The sequence below is a fragment of the Liolophura sinensis genome, chromosome 11 (genome assembly GCF_032854445.1).
Source record: "Liolophura sinensis isolate JHLJ2023 chromosome 11, CUHK_Ljap_v2, whole genome shotgun sequence".
NCBI classification, from domain to species: Eukaryota; Metazoa; Mollusca; class Polyplacophora; order Chitonida; family Chitonidae; genus Liolophura; species Liolophura sinensis.
In genome coordinates, this window is record NC_088305.1 from 21,128,546 (window position 1) to 21,148,527 (window position 19,982).

At 42.3% G+C, this 19,982-nt stretch overlaps 2 protein-coding genes across 2 annotated transcripts; both read left to right on the top strand.

Moving 5' to 3' along the window:
- Positions 1 to 1,941: 1,941 nt before the first annotated feature.
- LOC135477491 (tubulin alpha-1A chain) lies at positions 1,942 to 4,357 on the top strand. Its single transcript, XM_064757611.1, has 3 exons — positions 1,942 to 2,079; positions 2,675 to 2,897; positions 3,071 to 4,357. Exons 1-3 carry the CDS (start codon positions 2,077 to 2,079, stop codon positions 4,198 to 4,200), a joined length of 1,356 nt encoding a protein of 451 aa, XP_064613681.1. The 5' UTR covers positions 1,942 to 2,076; the 3' UTR covers positions 4,201 to 4,357.
- A 951-nt stretch (positions 4,358 to 5,308) lies between these two features.
- On the top strand, positions 5,309 to 19,474 carry LOC135477919 (wolframin-like). The gene is made up of 5 exons (XM_064758139.1): positions 5,309 to 5,391; positions 13,618 to 13,824; positions 14,389 to 14,589; positions 15,810 to 15,949; positions 17,155 to 19,474. Exons 1-5 carry the CDS (start codon positions 5,316 to 5,318, stop codon positions 18,919 to 18,921), a joined length of 2,391 nt encoding a protein of 796 aa, XP_064614209.1. The 5' UTR covers positions 5,309 to 5,315; the 3' UTR covers positions 18,922 to 19,474.
- The last annotated feature ends 508 nt before the right edge of the window (positions 19,475 to 19,982 follow it).

The window sequence follows — 19,982 nt, forward strand, 5'->3', positions numbered from 1 at the left end:
CTCGCGAGAGCGTTTGCGCCTAGGACAGTCCGTGTCAAAGAGCTGTAATCTCCTGTGACAACAGAGAGCAGCCCCTGTGGTGTCAGCAAGGTACATTAAACACTTTGAAGCCTCATAGTTGTGCCTCCATCCATTCTACCAGCGTGCTGTGAATAGGCCCTAATTTGATTCAAATCAAATTTTAAAATTGTTTGATTTGACATTAACTTATGTCAATTCATTGATACAGAGTTGTATGCATAAGATTTTTTTATTGCGTATATGCCAACACTTTCTCAATTGTAGCCTAAATTATGAGACGCTGAACACTGGGCCTCTCCTGCATGGTCAGACTAAATGCTGTTTGCCTGAAAGAGTTGCTCCCCTTGTTGCTCCCCGAGTCGAGCTGCGGGAAACTGTCAAATTTAAGACGGTACTTGACCTTCATGACTGAAGTGCTGGGGTTTGCCGTGTTCTCCATTGTAGTAGATTCCTCAAATATACAGTAGGCTAACACAAATTTATTATTACAAGAACAGCAAATGTTTTCAGTCATATGACTGAAAAATTGTTAAGTACGACGTCAAACCCCAAGCACTCACTCACACACTCACATCTGAGGCATATGCATAAAATTATTTTACATATATGTATATACAATAAAAGTTTATTTTACACAAAAAAAATAACAAAAGTATTGGAAATATATGTGCCATTCACTTGCACAAATGTGCATAATTTATTAGATAATAAACATCGAAACGGCTTGAAATTTCCTATATATATGTGTGTGTATCCGTGCATATGTCCAGCAAATCATATGTCGATAATTAACTCCCTTGGCACGGTTGCTCAAAACTGGTTCAAGACTTTATTCCAGATTTAACTTTAAGCCAAGTCTCCAATTTTGTACTTAGCCTAAGAAAAAGTGTGTAACATGATATTAAATATGAACTAACACTGCTGGTGTTATGGGTTTACTTTGACATGGAGAACCGATTGGCTGTTGAGTTTGGCTAAAGAATTTAAATACAAAATATGACTTAATACCAGTATTAGCTCAAAAAAAAAACAAACTTTGGAACAACTGGTTCCGGCCAGGATGAAAACGTTTAAATATTGTCTAAGAGGCTTTAATAATGTAAAAACTGCCCACATAAGGACAAGACAAAATCTTTATCTGTATATGCTTACCAACACATATTATCGCGCGAGAAGAGCATGTCGGAGTTTCATTTTTCTATGAGGCCTATAGGAGTGTATAGAACTATTTAGTCACAATAAATTAACAAACACGTGTAAATGTAGACAATGGCATGTATAAATAATGGAAATTGCAAATGAAAAGTACAGAAATACATTGATCTCCAAAATGTAGGTTTAATTCGGCTGCTACAGAAAATAAATTTAAGTAGAAGAACGTGTTCGAAGTCAGAAGAGTTATTAGATGCCATTAAATACAGGGCAAGCATCCCATACGTGTCACCAAACCAATTTAGCAAGTTAATTCTGGCCACCCACTGATAGGTCGAACTTGCTCATTCCTGATTGAGGAAACCGAGCCATTAGGCCTCCACCCCCAATCATTGAATGGGTTCTTCCTTTTTATTGACTTACACTGTAGCGTTTAAAATCGAACGGTGTGAACGGCTGGATCATTTGTGTCGAAAGTTAAAAGGCGTTGGATTAAAAGCAAGTGGAGATTGGCGTGCTTGTTTAAAAAAAGAAACGCAAACTGCTGAAAGCACATTTTACTCGCACAGACTTTACACAGATCAAACAAACCTGTGGTGGATCTCATGATTTTATTTGACTTGACCCATTGGAAATGTGGACTGATCCTGTCACGAGATAAGGTTCTGGCCAATAAAAAATGCCCTTTTAAATGTAATGGCCGGAATTGCCCAATAGAAATGGGGATAACAGAAAACCCAGGCGGTCGCGCGAGAGCCGTGCCCTTTGAAAAGCGCTGCGTTCCTGTAACCGTCATCAGTTTAACCTTTCTTCGAAGACACATAGACGTCTGTGTGAGGAAGTGCTCAAACCGACCCATTTTTAAGTCCATATAAGGTCGCAGATCTGTAAGAAACTTTGAAAATGGTGAGTATAGTGTTCATGAGTTTGAGTAATGCTTTTTATTTTTTAAATTTGATGGATTTGTTTTTTGTTAAGGTTTTTTTTTTCTCATTACCCCCCCCCCCCCCACCCTCCCTTCGGCTCCCCTTAAGTGATGAAACTGATCGTTGATTTTCTTCTGCCAATATTCCTAGGTTTGTTATCGCTAATCGGAGGGAAATTGAGGGAAAAAGAAACCTGTTTTAGAAACAATGGTTGGGTTTAAATTTACCTAATTGTTATTTTATTCAATTTCGTTTTTAAATTAGTTTAAAACTTCAAAATGTAGGCCTAAACCTGGATATGGGTTACGTTTACCGCAGACCTATTTTTACCATGTTAATGGCTTACACATTGTTTCGGCATTTTATTCAATTAAACCCAGGCCTAGTCTCTAGCCTGAGGGTGTGAAAGTTTGTTGCTGAGAGCAGATAGGCCTAAGTCAGTCAGCATGTAATCTCGGCTGTCTAACATGGTTGACTGCACACCTTGGATGCACCAGTAGGCTATTTAAATTTGTCCAAGAAAGAAAAAAAAATTTTAATCGGAAATTTTTTTTGTTTTCTTTTTTCTTTTTCAGCGAGAGTGTATCAGTGTCCATGTTGGCCAAGCTGGTGTCCAGATGGGCAATGCCTGCTGGGAGTTGTACTGTTTGGAGCATGGAATCCAGCCTGATGGTCAGATGCCCTCTGACAAGACTATTGGTGGTGGAGATGACTCCTTCAATACATTCTTCAGTGAGACGGGGGCTGGAAAACACGTTCCAAGAGCTGTTTTTGTTGACTTGGAGCCCACTGTTGTTGGTGAGAATTTACTACTATAGTTTATGTGTATTGTAGTAGTATTGTATTCTTTATAGTTTCCCAAAAAGATGCACAGTACAAGTTCAAAATTATGTTGAAACAAAGGTGTGATGTCCGATATCTTAGAGTGTACAGGCATTCACATATCAATTTGTGCCCATTCTGAATTACAGATGAGGTCCGCACTGGAACCTACAGACAACTCTTCCACCCTGAGCAGCTGATCACTGGCAAAGAAGATGCTGCAAACAATTACGCTCGTGGTCATTACACCATTGGTAAGGAGATTGTTGACCTAGTCCTGGACCGTATTCGCAAGCTGGCTGACCAGTGCACTGGTCTGCAGGGATTCCTGATCTTCCACAGTTTCGGTGGTGGCACTGGATCTGGATTTACCTCGCTTCTCATGGAGCGACTGAGTGTGGATTATGGCAAGAAGTCCAAGCTGGAATTCTCTATCTACCCAGCTCCGCAAGTGTCTACTGCTGTTGTGGAACCCTACAACTCCATTCTGACCACCCATACAACACTGGAGCACTCCGACTGCGCCTTTATGGTGGACAATGAGGCCATCTATGACATCTGCCGCAGAAACTTGGATATTGAGCGACCCACCTACACCAACCTGAATCGCCTGATTGGTCAGATTGTTAGCTCCATCACTGCCTCCCTGAGATTTGATGGTGCCCTCAACGTCGACTTGACCGAGTTCCAGACCAACTTGGTGCCTTACCCACGTATTCACTTCCCACTGGCCACATATGCTCCCGTCATCTCTGCTGAGAAGGCCTACCATGAGCAGTTGTCTGTGGCCGAAGTTACCAATGCCTGCTTCGAGCCTGCCAACCAGCTGGTAAAATGTGATCCACGCCACGGCAAATATATGGCCTGCTGTATGCTGTACAGAGGTGATGTCGTCCCTAAGGATGTAAATGCTGCCATTGCCACAATCAAGACCAAGAGAACCATCCAGTTCGTCGACTGGTGCCCCACTGGTTTCAAGGTCGGCATTAACTACCAGCCACCAACCGTTGTCCCTGGAGGTGACTTGGCCAAGGTCCAGCGCGCTGTCTGCATGTTGAGCAACACCACTGCCATTGCTGAGGCCTGGGCTCGTCTTGACCACAAATTTGATCTAATGTACGCCAAGCGTGCCTTTGTCCACTGGTACGTAGGAGAGGGTATGGAGGAGGGAGAGTTCTCCGAGGCCCGTGAGGATTTGGCTGCTCTGGAGAAGGACTACGAGGAAGTCGGCGTCGACTCCGTGGAACAGGAGGGAGAAGAGGAGGGTGACGAGTATTAATTTATCAAGCTCCACCCAAAACCACAGCAGAATTTGTGCTTTAAAATGGACTTTCAGTTTTAAAACTTTCTAGTCAAGTTCATTAAACTTACAAAATTTTCATTTTCCTTCAGACATTCCTCTGTGCAAAAAGACAATAAAATTGCATTGCTTTAAACTCTTGTTTGGTTTTGTGATTAGACCAGTCTAACTCAATTCTTTGTTTCCTCAACCCCCTACATAGCATTTAAAAATTTTCAGGTACTTTGAATAAATTAACTGCATATTCTGCATTAGTGGCCAAATGGGGAGAGAAGCTGCTTGACGTCCCGAGACCTGGGATTAAACCAGGATTGATTCATGCCAAAGATCAAATGGCATTTGTAACCTCACTTGGCGCACAGCACCTATAGGTTAGAGCAAGGAAACCTGTCTGGTTGGCACAGGGTCAGTATAATGTAACTGGGTGAGGTGTATTTTGACTCCTCGTATCACTGAGTTTGGCGTAAAGAAAACACCAATCAAATAAATTGTGGCGGAAAAAGCATACATATGTAACATGTAGAGCATGGGCTTTGTATCTTGTATGCATGCTGACATCTCAATGCACACACCTCGACCATCCAAGTATCGCATAATTCAGCGAGCCAAATGACATAGCTCCCTCATTATTTGATGGCTGAGCGAATGACTGTCAAAAATATAATGCACACTTCCACGCCTGGAAATGCAGTGTGGCGGTAGCTCTGAGATTAGTCATGTTCTCAGCTTTAGCTTCCAAATTATATTTTTTTAATTATTATGCACCAAGTTACATTACATATGAGTGGGGATTTCTGTTAAGTTCATGCACAATCACTAATCTGTAAAATGAGGTTTCAGTCCATGTGAATGTGCAGGATCCAACCTCTATCCCCCACTAAAAGCAGTAAGAACGTGCAGGGAGTTTAAAAACATTAAGAAATATGATGATGTCCGGTGTGTGTGTGTGAAGATGAAAAGTGGAATCAGAAAAAGGCTATCTGTCAGCACTGATGAACGTTAGGTATTTATTCTCACCGACACTGAAATATGAGTCATACCTCTAGTGGTACTGGCACTGTGAGGAGTTTGAGTGCAGTGTCAACAAGATCAAGATGGCCACACCTACGGGTAGGAGTGAGGTGTTGGAGGGTAAGCCGACTGAAGTCACACAGAAAAGCTCAGAGACCGGTAAATGCTTCGCCCATCGTTTCGTACTTGTATGTTTATGAAAGCACTATTCAAACTTCAGTTTACAATTTGGTGAAAAGTCACTTTCAATTTTAACCCATGTTGCGGGGTCATAAGGGGTCCGGTTTTCGTTACTTGATTCGCGTTTAGTTAGTTTAGAATATGTACATGTCAGATTTTGTTCCGAAAATATTAACTACAAAACACAATGCTGGTTCAGTGCCCACATACTGATGTACAGTATGGTGGCTTGCATTTCCAAAAGTAAAGAAGTATGAAGTACTTCGTTAATTTATCTCACTCAACTCATATTTTATCGATCACATGCATTATTATTTTCGCTTGTTTGATTCATTTAGAGCTGTCAAACATCCTTGTTTAAAAATGGAATCATCTCTTAGCGTTCTCAAATGCAAAGCAATTTGAATAGAACAAGGCAGAGAAATCTATTTCTACCTCCATGAACAAGCCAAGCCAATAGTTGGTACTTAGTATAGCAGCTCGTTTATGCCTTTTCCTGGTTGAAGTAAGCTACTGGGCCACCTTACATATACCCTTTTGGTTTCCATGCTAGGTCCTCTTTACAAAGAGGGTGTAATGCAAGTGTAATGTTATATGTGACATAACTACTATGTCAACATATGTGTACAGTTTGTGTTGCCATGACAGTTACGGTGGATGCAAGTTAAACATGCTTTTTGCGCCTAATTTGGGGAAGGGTAAAGTTTATGTTGCTGATAATTACTTGTCACTGACACTTAAGATGTTCCTTGTGGAAAGCAGATTGTTCAGTGAGCTAATGTCATGTCACACCTGACCAGGTGACCAAATAGCAGCATAAACTTTTTCCCATATGAAAGAGGAGATGTTCTTTGTGGAAAGCAGATTGTTCAGTGAGCTAATGTCATGTCACACCTGACCAGGTGACCAAATAGCAGCATAAACTTTTTCGCATATGAAAGAGGAACTTCAGAGTAATTTATGCACTCTTTCACTTTGATTTTTCAGACAAATCTATAGTGGTAGGGTTGACCAATTTCAGGGCTTCACAGAAAGTATAGTTTTATCAGTCTACACAGAATAATGCCTTCAGAATATTTTTGAATAAACACCTTGCAAACATGCCAAAAGATCAGAGAATGGAGAACTCGTAATTCTCCTTCCAGCCTATAACAAGATGGTCAAAAGCTATGAACTCATTTGTTCTTTCCTTTATTATGTCATAATTATCGGTGTATGAGGGTTCATAAAACACTGCAACGTCACAAAAGAAAAGGATGCGTTTTGCTGTCATTTGGACCTTTTGTGAAGGGAATCTCTCATTACAGTACATGATGTTTGCCCTTGTGTGATTTCTGCCTTGCTTGATAATTTTCAAATCGAGGGGAATGTTATTTGTGTATTAGTAGTGTGTTAACATGTTAACCTCTGCATATTTTGGTTGTGGAAGTATTACAATAGCACATTAGTATTAAAAGATTTAAGTGTATGACAATGCATAGGTGAACGTAGCTGGTATTCGTTATCACATTTTATCAGCATGGTGCTAGCATGTTGGTATTTACCTTAGTGGACCTAAAATTTTGTCCACAAAAGTGCATTTTTAAAGGCAAATAAATGTCACAAAATATTATTTTTCGTACTGAAACTTACAATTTTCCAGGAGAAATTCATCCCATGTTCCAAACAAACCTCAAAGTATCTTTCTAAGATTAATAATGCTTTAAGAATCAGGAAAAATTGACTTCATAAGTTATTTATGGTCATTTGAGGTACCTGGTATCTGATAAGCTTGTGTGTAAACAGGGGTTGTTATGTGGCAGTGGTTCTGGCTGTCATTTACAACAAAGGGGACTTTGTTTTAGTTTACATATATAGTGATTGTGAATTAAAGTAGAACGTTCCAGTTGGACATGTAATGTGCGTAGGTCTGGCAAGTAGAACAAGCCTGAAAATGGGTGCAAGACATTTTAAGCTGTCCTCTATAAAGTCAGAGGTATAGCTTTTTGTCACACATGTACACTGGGCATAGGTTTCCAGTAAGAACGACAGCAATGTTAAGGAAAATGTTTCATAAGTGCTTTCATAAGTACTGCATGTACTGAGCTCAGGTTTTGCTAGCTTGTCAAGCACAACAATTCAATGGGAATGTTTCAGTATTGATGCACTACATGCATATTAATTACTCTTAAGTACAAAATTCAGGTGTTCATTAGAATAATTGTTGATGTAAATGTTAGGGTGGTATCTCGGAAAGTGCTGAATATATTGGGCTCAGGTTTTGCATCTGCGTAAAAGCAAAATAACCCGAAGGGAGTATTCCATTGTTGATTCCCTTTGTGCATATGAACAGCTATAAGTTACAAAATGCAGGACTTAGACTGTTGTGTACTTTAATCAGTGTTAAGTTAAATGTTTTATTATGGTGACATCTCAGAAAGTTCTGCATAGATGGAGAGCACAGTAATGTGAGGAAGATGCTCCATCATTTATGCCCTCTGTGCACAGTAATGTGAGGGAGGTGCTCCATCATTTATGCCCTCTGTGCACAGTAATGTAAGGGAGGTGCTCCATCATTTATGCCCTCTGTGCACAGTAATGTGAGGGAGATGCTCCATCATGGATGTCCTCTGTGCACAGTAATGTGAGGGAGATGCTCCATCATTTATGCCCTCTGTGCACAGTAATGTGAGGGAGATGCTCCATCATTGATGCCCTCTGTGCACAGTAGAGTGAGGGAGATGCTCCATCATTGATGCCCTCTGTGCACAGTAATGTGAGGGAGATGCTCCATCATTGATGCCCTCTGTGCACAGTAATGTGAGGGAGATGCTCCATCATTGATGCCCTCTGTGCACAGTAATGTGAGGGTGATGCTCCATCATTTATGCCCTCTGTGCACAGTAATGTGAGGGAGGTGCTCCATCATTGATGCCCTCTGTGCACAGTAATGTGAGGGAGGTGCTCCATCATTGATGCCCTCTGTGCACAGTAAAGTGAGGGAGATGCTCCATCATTGATGCCCCCTGTGCACAGTCAAGTGAGGGAGATGCTCCATCATTTATGCCTCTGTGCACAGTAATGTGAGGGAGATGCTCCATTATTGATGCCCTCTGTGCACAGTAATGTGAGAGAGATGCTCCATCATTGATGCCCTCTGTGCACAGTAATGTGAGGGAGATGCTCCATCATTGATGCCCTCTGTGCACAGTAATGTGAGGGAGGTGCTCCATCATTTATGCCCTCTGTGCACAGTAATGTGAGAGAGATGCTCCATCATTGATGCCCTCTGTGCACAGTAATGTGAGGGAGATGCTCCATCATTGATGCCCTCTGTGCACAGTAACGTGAGAGAAATGCTCCATCATTGATGCCCTCTGTGCACAGTAAAGTGAGGGAGATGCTCCATCATTGATGCCCTCTGTGCACAGTAATGTGAGGGAGATGCTCCATCATTGATGCCCTCTGTGCACAGTAAAGTGAGGGAGATGCTCCATCACTTATGCCCTCTGTGCAGAGTAATGTGAGGGAGATGCTCCATCATTGATGCCCTCTGTGCACAGTAATGTGAGGAGATGCTCCATCATTGATGCCCTCTGTGCACAGTAAAGTGAGGGAGATGTTCCATCATTGATGCCCTCTGTGCACAGTAATGTGAGGGAGATGATCCATCATTGATGCCCTCTGTGCACAGTAAAGTGAGGGAGATGCTCCATCATTGATGCCCTCTGTGCACAGTAATGTGAGGGAGATGCTCCATCATTGATGCCCTCTGTGCACAGTAATGTGAGTTAGATGCTCCATCATTGATGCCCTCTGTGCACAGTAATGTGAGGAGATGCTCCATCGTTGATGCCCTCTGTGCACAGTAATGCAAGGGAGTTGCTCCATCATTGATGCCCTCTGTGCACAGTAATGTGAGGGAGATGCTCCATCATTAATGCCCTCTGTGCACAGTAAAGTGAGGGAGATGCTCCATCATTGATGCCCTCTGTGCACAGTAATGTGAGGGAGATGCTCCATCATTGATGCCCTCTGTGCACAGTAATGTGAGAGAGATGCTCCATCATTGATGCCCTCTGTGCACAGTAATGTGAGGGAGATGCTCCATCATTGATGCCCTCTGTGCACAGTAAAGTGAGGGAGATGCTCCATTATTGATGCCCTCTGTGCACAGTAATGTGAGAGAGATGCTCCATCATTGATGCCCTCTGTGCACAGTAATGTGAGGAGATGCTCCATCATTGATGCCCTCTGTGCACAGTAATGTGAGGAGATGCTCCATCATTGATGCCCTCTGTGCACAGTAATGTGAGAGAGATGCTCCGTCATTGATGCCCTCTGTGCACAGTAAAGTGAGGGAGATGCTCCATCATTGATGCCCTCTGTGCACAGTAATGTGAGGGAGATGCTCCATCATTGATGCCCTCTGTGCACAGTAATGTGAGAGAGATGCTCCATCATTGATGTCCTCTGTGCACAGTAAAGTGAGGGAGATGCTCCATCATTGATGCTCCTCTGTGCACAGTAATGTGAGGGAGGTGCTCCATCATTTATGCCCTCTGTGCACAGTAATGTGAGGGTGATGCTCCATCATTGATGCCCTCTGTGCACAGTAATGTGAGGGAGAGGCTCCATCATTGATGCCCTCTGTGCACAGTAAAGTGAGGGAGATGCTCCATCATTGATGCCCTCTGTGCACAGTAATGTGAGGGAGATGCTCCATCATTGATGGCCTCTGTGCACAGTAATGTGAGGGAGATGCTCCATCATTGATGTCCTCTGTGCACAGTAATGTGAGGGAGATGCTCCATCATTGATGTCCTCTGTGCACAGTAAAGTGAGGGAGATGCTTTATCATTAATGCCCTCTGTGCACAGTAATGTGAGGGAGATGCTCCACCATTGATGCCCTCTGTGCACAGTAATGTGAGGGAGATGCTCCACCATTGATGCCCTCTGTGCACAGTAATGTGAGGGAGATGCTCTGTCATTGATGCCCTCTGTGCACAGTAATGTGAGGGAGATGCTCCGTCATTGATGCCCTCTGTGCACAGTAATGTGAGGGAGATGCTCCATCATTGATGTCCTCTGTGCACAGTAAAGTGAGGGAGGTGCTCCATCATTGATGCCCTCTGTGCACAGTAATGTGAGGAGATGCTCCATCATTGATGCCCTCTGTGCACAGTAATGTGAGAGAGATGCTCCGTCATTGATGCCCTCTGTGCACAGTAAAGTGAGGGAGATGCTCCATCATTGATGCCCTCTGTGCACAGTAAAGTCAGGGAGGTGCTCCATCACTGATGCCCTCTGTGCACAGTAATGTGAGGGAGATGCTCCATCATTGATGCCCTCTGTGCACAGTAATGTGAGAGAGATGCTCCATCATTGATGTCCTCTGTGCACAGTAATGTGAGGGAGATGCTCCATTTATGCCCTCTGTGCTCAGTAATGTGAGGGAGATGCTCCATTATTGATGCCCTCTGTGCACAGTAATGTGAGGGAGATGCTCCATCATTGATGCCCTCTGTGCACAGTAAAGTGAGGGAGGTGCTCCATCATTGATGCCCTGTGTGCACAGTAATGTGAGGGAGATGCTCCATCATTGATGCCCTCTGTGCAACAGTAATGTGAGGGAGATGCTCCATCATTGATGTCCTCTGTGCACAGTAATGTGAGGGAGATGCTCCATTTATGCCCTCTGTGCTCAGTAATGTGAGGGAGGTGCTCCATCATTGATGCCCTCTGTGCACAGTAATGTGAGGGAGATGCTCCATCACTTATGCCCTCTGTGCACAGTAATGTGAGGGAGATGCTCCATCATTGATGCCCTCTGTGCACAGTAATGTGAGGGAGATGCTCCATCATTGATGCCCTCTGTGCACAGTAATGTGAGGGAGGTGCTCCATCATTTATGCCCTCTGTGCACAGTAATAGGAGGGAGATGCTCCATCATTGATGCCCTCTGTGCACAGTAATGTGAGTTAGATGCTCCATCATTGATGCCCTCTGTGCACAGTAATGTGAGGGAGATGCTCCATCATTGATGTCCTCTGTGCACAGTAATGTGAGTTAGATACTCCATCATTTATGCCCTGTGTGCGCAGTAATGTGAGGGAGATGCTCCATCATTGATGCCCTCTGTGCACGGTAATTTGAGGGAGATGCTCCATCATTGATGCCCTCTGTGCACAGTAATGTGAGTTAGATGCTCCATCATTGATGCCCTCTGTGCACAGTAATGTGAGGGAGATGCTCCATCATTGATGCCCTGTGTGCACAGTAATGTGAGGTAGATGCTCCATCATTGATGTCCTCTGTGCACAGTAATGTGAGTTAGATGCTCCATCATTTATGCCCTGTGTGCACAGTAATGTGAGGGAGATGCTCCATCATTTATGCCCTCTGTGCTCAGTAATTACAGTGACTTACAGAATTCCCCCTAACCGTTTGTGAATTATTTTCCATAAAGTTGGCCTAAATGTTAATTTATTTATTTGATTGGAGTTTTACGCCGTACTCAAGCATATTTCACTTATACAACGGTGGCCAGCAGTGTGGTGGGAGAAAGCGACCATCCGCAGGTTGCTCGTAAACCTTCCCATGTACGGCCAGAGAGGAAGCCAGCATGGACTTGAACTCACACCGACTACATTGGTAAAGAGGCTCCTGGGTCATTACGATGAGCTAGCGAGCTAACCGACTGAGCCACGGAGGCCCCCTCCCTAAATGTTAAGGGTGCTATCTTAGATAGTAATGAGCTCATGCATTTGATGAGCTCATGTTTTGCACGCATGTAAAGCACAATAAGATCATCGAAATGTTGCGTAATTGATGCTAAATTTCAAAGTTCACAACTGAGTTTCTTGTGTATTGGAATCAATGTTACTATTAATGTTAAGGGTGGTTTCTCAAAAGGTACTGCACTCATTCATGAGCTCATGTTTTGCACGCATATAAGGCACAATAAGATACGGAAGTGTTCCATAATGCTAAATTACTAAACTCACAATGTTAAGGTTAATGTTAATTGTGGTATCTCGATAACATTTTGTTTGAGAAAGGTTTATCCATCTTATATGACCATATTAACGGTTTTATGAAGTTTGATTAATTTCTTGTCAGAAAATCTGAAAGTGTTGTTATCAAAAATATCATTTTAGGACCTTTATTTGCTTCTTAAAAAGCATTTTACAGACTAAGCTTTAGGGGAAACAAATTACTGCTTTGGTACAGTATATACATGTACGGTGGTGTGTTAAGAAGAAATGATTTGACAAACTGATCATCATAAAAGCAGTATTTGTAACATGTAGGAACTGGGTGTTAAACTATGAAAGCATTGCTCCAAGGTTTTAATACATTCAAACAAATGTAAACAGATTTTGGGGAAGTTCTATATCTCTAACATTAACAATGGGAAACAGTGTTTTATATTATGATAAAAAAATAATATTTTCAAAAAAGTTTGAATTTTTAGTTTTAGCTGGACTGCACAGGTATAGCTTACATCATAACCAGAGCGTTGGCGTCTATGTCCAATACAAGGAAAGCGATGTTAAACAAAATGTTAGAGGTGGTATTTTAAAAAGTACTGCATGTATTGAGCTCAGGTTTTACATGCGCGTAGAGCACTTTAAAAATGAGGGGGATGTTCCATCCTTGATTTGCTGTGTGCATATTAATTACCGTAAATTACCAGTTTCACGACTACAGTACTTTGTGTATTGAGCTGAAGTTTCGTGTGTCCCCTTCACTGTAGCTCTTATAGCCTTGCTATAAAATTTAAGTTTTATTTGATCTGCTTGGATTTATTTAGTTTTAGTTTCGGTCGTAATAAGAATCAGATGCCTGAATTCCCGTCCAAAGTAAAGCTGTGTTCACTGTCAACTGTATGTACATCAGTTTACACTGTAGGATACCAGTGTCATTCACCACAACTTTTGTGTACCACCATTGTGTCAATTTATCTGTTTACAGTTATAGTTTTGTGTAAATATACATGGAAATGGGTTCTATAAATGAAAAACTTAATGAAGATTTTAGACACATACCCCTAGATGTTTTGAATTTCCATCTTCTGACCACAGTGGAATATAAAGAAATGAGTGACACAAAGTGAGGTTTGTTGGACTGCCATAGAATGATACCAGTAAGCATTTTTATAGAACAAGACCATTATTTTGATCTTTAGTTCCTTTTTCTTTCTGTTTTTTTGTCTATGAAGACTTCTCTGACTCCGCTCTACAAGCTGCAAACGATGGCGTGGAGGAACAGCAGTTAATCGTGGGAAAACATTTCCTCTCACTGGCCGAGGCTGGTGTCGATGCAGAGGAGAATGGAAACGAAGCTGTTCATTGGTTGATAAAGGCCTCTAGACAGGGAAATGTTGAGGCAACAACACTTTTGTCCAGATGTCTGGAAACCAAGCTAGGTGGGTAGTTTCATGATTTGTATGCTACTACTGTCAATCTCCAACGTTTTCAACCACCCAAGCACTTTTTTCAGTGGAATTTATTCATACAACTATTAACATGATGAGACTAAAAATGATGTGTTGATATCAATAAAGATGCAATCTTCATAAAACAAATTATTTCTCTAAACTGTGCAAATTAATTCTCTCAGAATATTTCAAAATATTGGTTGCAGAGGCAGTTGAAAAGGTTGTAGAGTTTGGGTAATTGACTGTTGAAAGTGTGGTACAAGTGGCAGCGTAGGTTTACCCAGAGGGTGTCTTTAAGACGCCCTATTTTGACAAAATTATTATGGGAGAGATGAAATTGGAAACGAGATGGCCAGATTCAAATTCTGGCTAAATCTATGTTTGGCAGTTGTGCCCTCTGTTAATGGAAACATTGTTAATTTGGGTGTCATGTCTGAAGATTGTACAGTTGTACATGTGATTTGTATCTTATAGAAGGTCAAGGTTAAAGTATACTTGGTGCCCTTGTCTGTTTATCTTATTGTTTGCCTCTTTTGCATGTTAATATTACAGGTACGAAAGAGGAAGTGTTACCTGAGATCACGTGGTGTATTAAGACAACACCTGTGGAGAAGAGAGTCCGCCATGCTGCTAGGGGCCTGTTAGCAGATCAACCGTTCACGGAAGAGCGTGTACTCACACGAGACGAGTACTTGGATGCTGTAACAACCTTTGCTAGATCTCGCCTGGAGAAGTCGGTGCTCACCTCAGCAGGTAATTTCCTGTCCATTTGATTTCTGTATTTGTATAAGATTTATTTGTTTATTTATTTGATTGGTGTTTTACGCCGTACTCAAGAATATTTCACTTCTACAACGGCGGCCAGCATTATGGTGGATAGAAACCGGGCACAGCCTGGGGGAAACCCACGACCATCCGCAAGTTGCTGACAGACCTTCCCACATACGGCCGGAGAGGAAGCCAGAATGAGCTGGACTTGAACTCACAGCAACCGCATTGGTGAGAGACTCACGGGTCATTACGCTGCACTAGCGCGCTAACCAACTGAGCCACGGAGGCCCCCATATTTGTATAAGAGGCAAAGTTACTCAATTTCCCTGATTTGCATATGTTCATGAGAAAAAGGCTTTTTGAGATTTGTGTGGAAGGTAGAATGTTATGATACTAGAAAACTATCTTCGCCAAAAGTGTTTTATGAATTTCATTTGCCCCTGAACTGCATTGCATTTTTTCAAACATTTTTTCTGTATTCTTGGACAGATGTAGTAATTTCTTTCCCCTCAACAATTTTTTTCACAAGTTTATTAACCATAAGTAGTATTTTTTACTTATGACCTTACTTTCCTTTTAAACATAACATTTTTCTGGCAAAGTCTTAAAGCAGATACAGTAGTTAGAATCAAAAGGGTGATTTGTCACATACATAAGCCAGCTCCAAGCTTTGTGAAAACAGGTACTTCTCTGCATTTGTGAGTTGGAAGAATAATCTGCTTGGATCAACCAGTCTTTGTTATTCCTGTTTATAGAGCTTATTGAATTTCATTGAATTGAATTTATTTATTTTTTTATTCAGTTTGGAAGAAAAATTCTCAGAGCAGTTTTACTGGAAATGAAAATGTATCCATAGCCCATAGTGGGAAGTCACTATAGCAACAAATTCAAATAATTAGTCCAATCAGCCAATCAGTCTCTCAGTAACCTACTTATTGCATCCAGTCAACAAATTAAAGTTTGATAGCCATTGGTCAAAGCCAAACTGCACTCTGCATATCATAGGTCATGATCTGTCACATTTGTCTGCGGTTTCTTGGTTACTAGTACCTGGTTAAGGTGTTTTACTCCAAACACTCTTGTTTCTGTGGCTCAAAAATCTGACTTCTGTGACATATACAAAAACTTTATTATGATTATCATTATGGTGTGAAAACACCATCAGGCACACCAAAGAATAAACCAATTGCATTGTCTTGTAGCCAAGCGACTGGGCAATGAGATCTCTGAGGCACAATTTGTGAAGGCTGTATCCAAGCAGATTCAGGGGAAGGTCATCCCCACCACGGAAGAAGCGTCACTGAAGGAAGCCGAGTATGAATCGGCCGGGACATTCGTCAAGGTGAGAAAAACTATCAAGGTCAAGGACAAGGAGATTCCTTGCTTACATATCCATTTCAAATTTCAGATGTTCCTATCTAAATATCAGCCGTTGGCCTGTATTGTAGGTGTATCATTGGAAACTGTGACTGTTTCTCTTTGCATACTTCATACACTTTCTTAGTTCTTCTGTTGTTTGTGTCGAACGTTGTGTAGGAAATTGATGAATGTTTTCATGCTCAGATACAGAAGCCAATGTTGCCTCTCTCTGGTTCAACAACTGCGTTTTGAAAGAGCTGCCTGCTTTCGCGTGTTCAACTTGACTGACATCATCAAAATGGTTTAATAATAATGTGTAGAGGGAGGCAACAAGTCAGTAAATAAACAATTGAGCTTCACATATGTGGCTCAGTGGCGTAGATAAGATACTCTTCTCTCAATACGTAGGACTTTGGAGATGGTTGTCAGTCTCATGGCCACGGACAGGGAATTCTTGAGATTGCCAAGCCTTTTCTGTTCTTGAGACCTTATAGAGTGATAGTTGTGGGTCATTAAGGTGGGATTACACGACGTTTGCCGGACTTGGCTTGTCTTTCACCAAGTTTAGCACACAATTTATGCTCTCTGTTCTGTGAAAATAGAAAAGTGCACAAGTTACATGTCAACGACAACTTTTTTTCTTGCATGATTCGCTTTGCACCGCCTCTAAAACTGATCAGTCACACAAGTTCGAATATCAAACTGTTTAAGCTGAATCTCGCGTTGCTATGTATTGTTGTGAGACTGTCGTATGCCATTGGGCGACAGTATAGTGACACAACGGAAATGTTGTTTAAAGTGATCTTAAACCGTCAACAAAGCTACACAACAAACTTGTTGTGATGGTTTCCAGGTTTTCATATACTTCTGAAGCCGAACATTGATCTCAGTAAACATGCAGATCAAGTCAGTCGGTAAATTCATTTAGTAAGGGGAAACACTGTGATTTATTGCAAGTAAACTCAGTGCATTTCGTTTTGCCTAACTCTGATAAAGTCATGGTGTTAGATGGCGTCTAAGTTGCCACATGCAAAACTCTAACTGAGGTTAATTGACAAGTGGCCGTGTTTCACCGCTTACATTTGACCATTTGCAAGTATCGGACTGTCTTCGCAGCTCAGGTTTTACTCTCTGAGTATGTGAAACACATTTTTGCCAACACTTGAATTGCTTTGTCTTTCGTTCCAGTTGACGAAGTACCCTCGGCAGACAGTGGCGTCCATGATGAATCACGGGTTGGAGTTAGCCTCCAAGGAAGGCACTTCCTGGCTGGTCTCGCTCATCCCCGTCAACCAGATACAGATCATGTTGTTGTTGTTTGCCTACAGCTTCCTCACGCCGAACTTCCTGTTCCTGGTCATCCCTCTCTTCTGTTTCTACCTCTCCTTCTTTGGTATGGTCGTGTCTACACTGCAGATGTTCTACGGACGCCGCAAACTCTCGAACGTAACCACATGGGCGAAGATGATGCAGGAACATGATGTGGGGATCGACTTGGAGACCGCGCAGTCGCAGTTCATGTGGAACTCTCTCACTCCATACATGGTTTTCTTCAGCTCCCTCTTTTTCACCGTTGCCAGCTTTTCGCTGGCGGAAAAGAGTTACATCCCTTGTTCGGAGGTGTGTCTCTTGGCAGGAGCTTTCGCCTTTCTCAGTTTCATCGCCTTGAGTGACAGTTACGATTTTCTCTTGATCATATCTGTGTTCTGTAGCTTTATGTCCACTCTACCCACATTCATGGCCGGCTTCCCTTACATACCTGTCTTCACCTGGTTGATTAGCTTTTTATTCTCACCTGTTACGTACATCCAGGTGGGGTCACTGTTCAGGATCAACATTGGCCTCCCTTCCCTCTCTTACGTCATTGTACCCGTGTTTTTCGTGCGAATGGCAATGAAAAATTCCTGGCAAGGAACATACCGGATTTTGGTTCCTCATTTGGTGTGTTACTTCTGGTGGAACTTCATGGGTTCTCTTTTCCCTTTCACTACTTGGACTGGTCTGATCCGTGCTGGGGTAGGGTATGCTCTGATGCCTGTCATGTTACCGGCAATGATCGCGGGAGGGGTGGGGTATGGGTTTTACACTATCCTGGTTGTCATGAAGAGCGATGTGGTGGGAAAACTTCTGGTCACCCTGTTGCTACTGTGCATCCCCATTCTTCTGACGAAAAGTAAAACGATTTTTGGGGCGAAATTCGAAGCGAAGTACGGCACGGCGAAGAAGGTGTTAATGATATCGCTGGCAGTTCTGTCTGTGCTTCCGCTGGCTTTCATCAGAATCCCCACACACAAAGTTGTTGACACCCCGCCGTTGCCTTGGGAAACCTACATCCGCCATTGCTGGACACCGAGTGATTCAAACATGGTGGGGGAGCAAATCAAATGCGCTCACCTGACGGGAGTGAGAGTGAACTGGTCCGGGGTTGTCCGGAGTGTAAAAGTAACACAGGTAGACAACAGCGTGGAGAAGTTTTTGAATGGTTTGCCCACCGTGTTCGGGGAGCACCTGAAGTGTGTATATGGGCAGCGATATCCTCCCTGTGACGCAGAGGTGATGAGTGAACAAGAGCTGGACGCTTGTGAGCTGATGAAGGCCAGCAAACACACCTGTCATGTTAAGGAACACAACGTCCTTACCTTCCAGCTCACGGTTGATGTAGGGGAAGGAGCGGACGCTCATGCTGTCTGGATCAAAGCCGATAACAAGTTCAAGGAAACCGTCCAGGCGTTAGAACCGTCAGACCAGGTGGCCTTCACGGCCATCCTGAAGGACGGGTTGGGAGGTCCGACACCTCAGGTTACCCTGCGGCAGCTCACCTGTACCAGCCGGGAGTTACCTATCATGCAGATAATCGAGGACGAATTGGAAAGTTTGTACGAGAGAAAAATCAACGAAGTTGTCAAAGTCGCCTTCCATTTTGTGTGGTACCCCTTCCTGGAGTACGCACCTTAAGCCGTAGGAACCATCTGTAGTCCAGGCCCCAGGATCACGAAGCGATCCTAGAAATAAGTCAAAATTTCAGATGACCTTTAACATGTTGATTCTTATGTTACGCACTCAGAATTTTGCTTGACAGTGTAAATTCTGGGTAAGATATTGTACAACAAATTTGAGCTGAAATAACGAATAGGAACATACCAAATTTTATGATTTAAGTCTGGACATAAGTCTGAGATCGCTCAGTGATCCCAGGGCCCGGGCCCGTATTTATCATGCAACCAACCTATTGAAAGACTTAAGTCATAAATTACAAGTCTTTAAAAAACCAAACTCAGAACACGAAAGAACTCAAATTGTGGTTAGTACATTGTTCTGCAGTAAAATATCAGTATGCAAATGTTCAGCTTTCTGGAGCGAAACATTTTAATTGCAGCTGTGTTAAGACTTTAGTCATAAATTTGAATTTTTGATTTAAGTCGTAAGACGCATGATAAATCTGGGCCCAGTCTTATTGAGTCTTACTGAGATTATTTTATGAAGCTTTATTTTTATACTGGTGTAGTAAGGAGGCAGGTAATGTTTATTGTGAGTTTTGGTTGTGTTTTTATTTTTTTTTTTTATTTTTTTTTTTAATTCTAAGGTTTCGACAGTAGCTTTTATGAAACAGTCTATGAAATCATTTATGGAGATTTTATGTTCCGTTATCAACCCATGTATAACTGCGTGTATTTATCGCGTTCTCACTGATCTGACACCAACCTATAAATAATGCTTTTAATTCTATTTTTCGACCATTTTGAATCAAGTATTGTACTATAGGAACTGAGATACTGTCAACAAGAGAAATAGAATCAAAAACTGTCTGAAGTTCAACGACCGCCGCCTGTACATACCTCAAGCGAGAAACCAACGTACTTTATCTTCCGACTTTCTCTCTGAGGGCTTTGCCTTCCGTGGATGTATACAGATGGTTATAGGTTTACATCGAGTTACCTACTGTTGGACTCGTCGGTGTGGGAATGTCACTATACCGTCTAACGCAATTGTCACTCGTTAGCTTACAACATAGATAG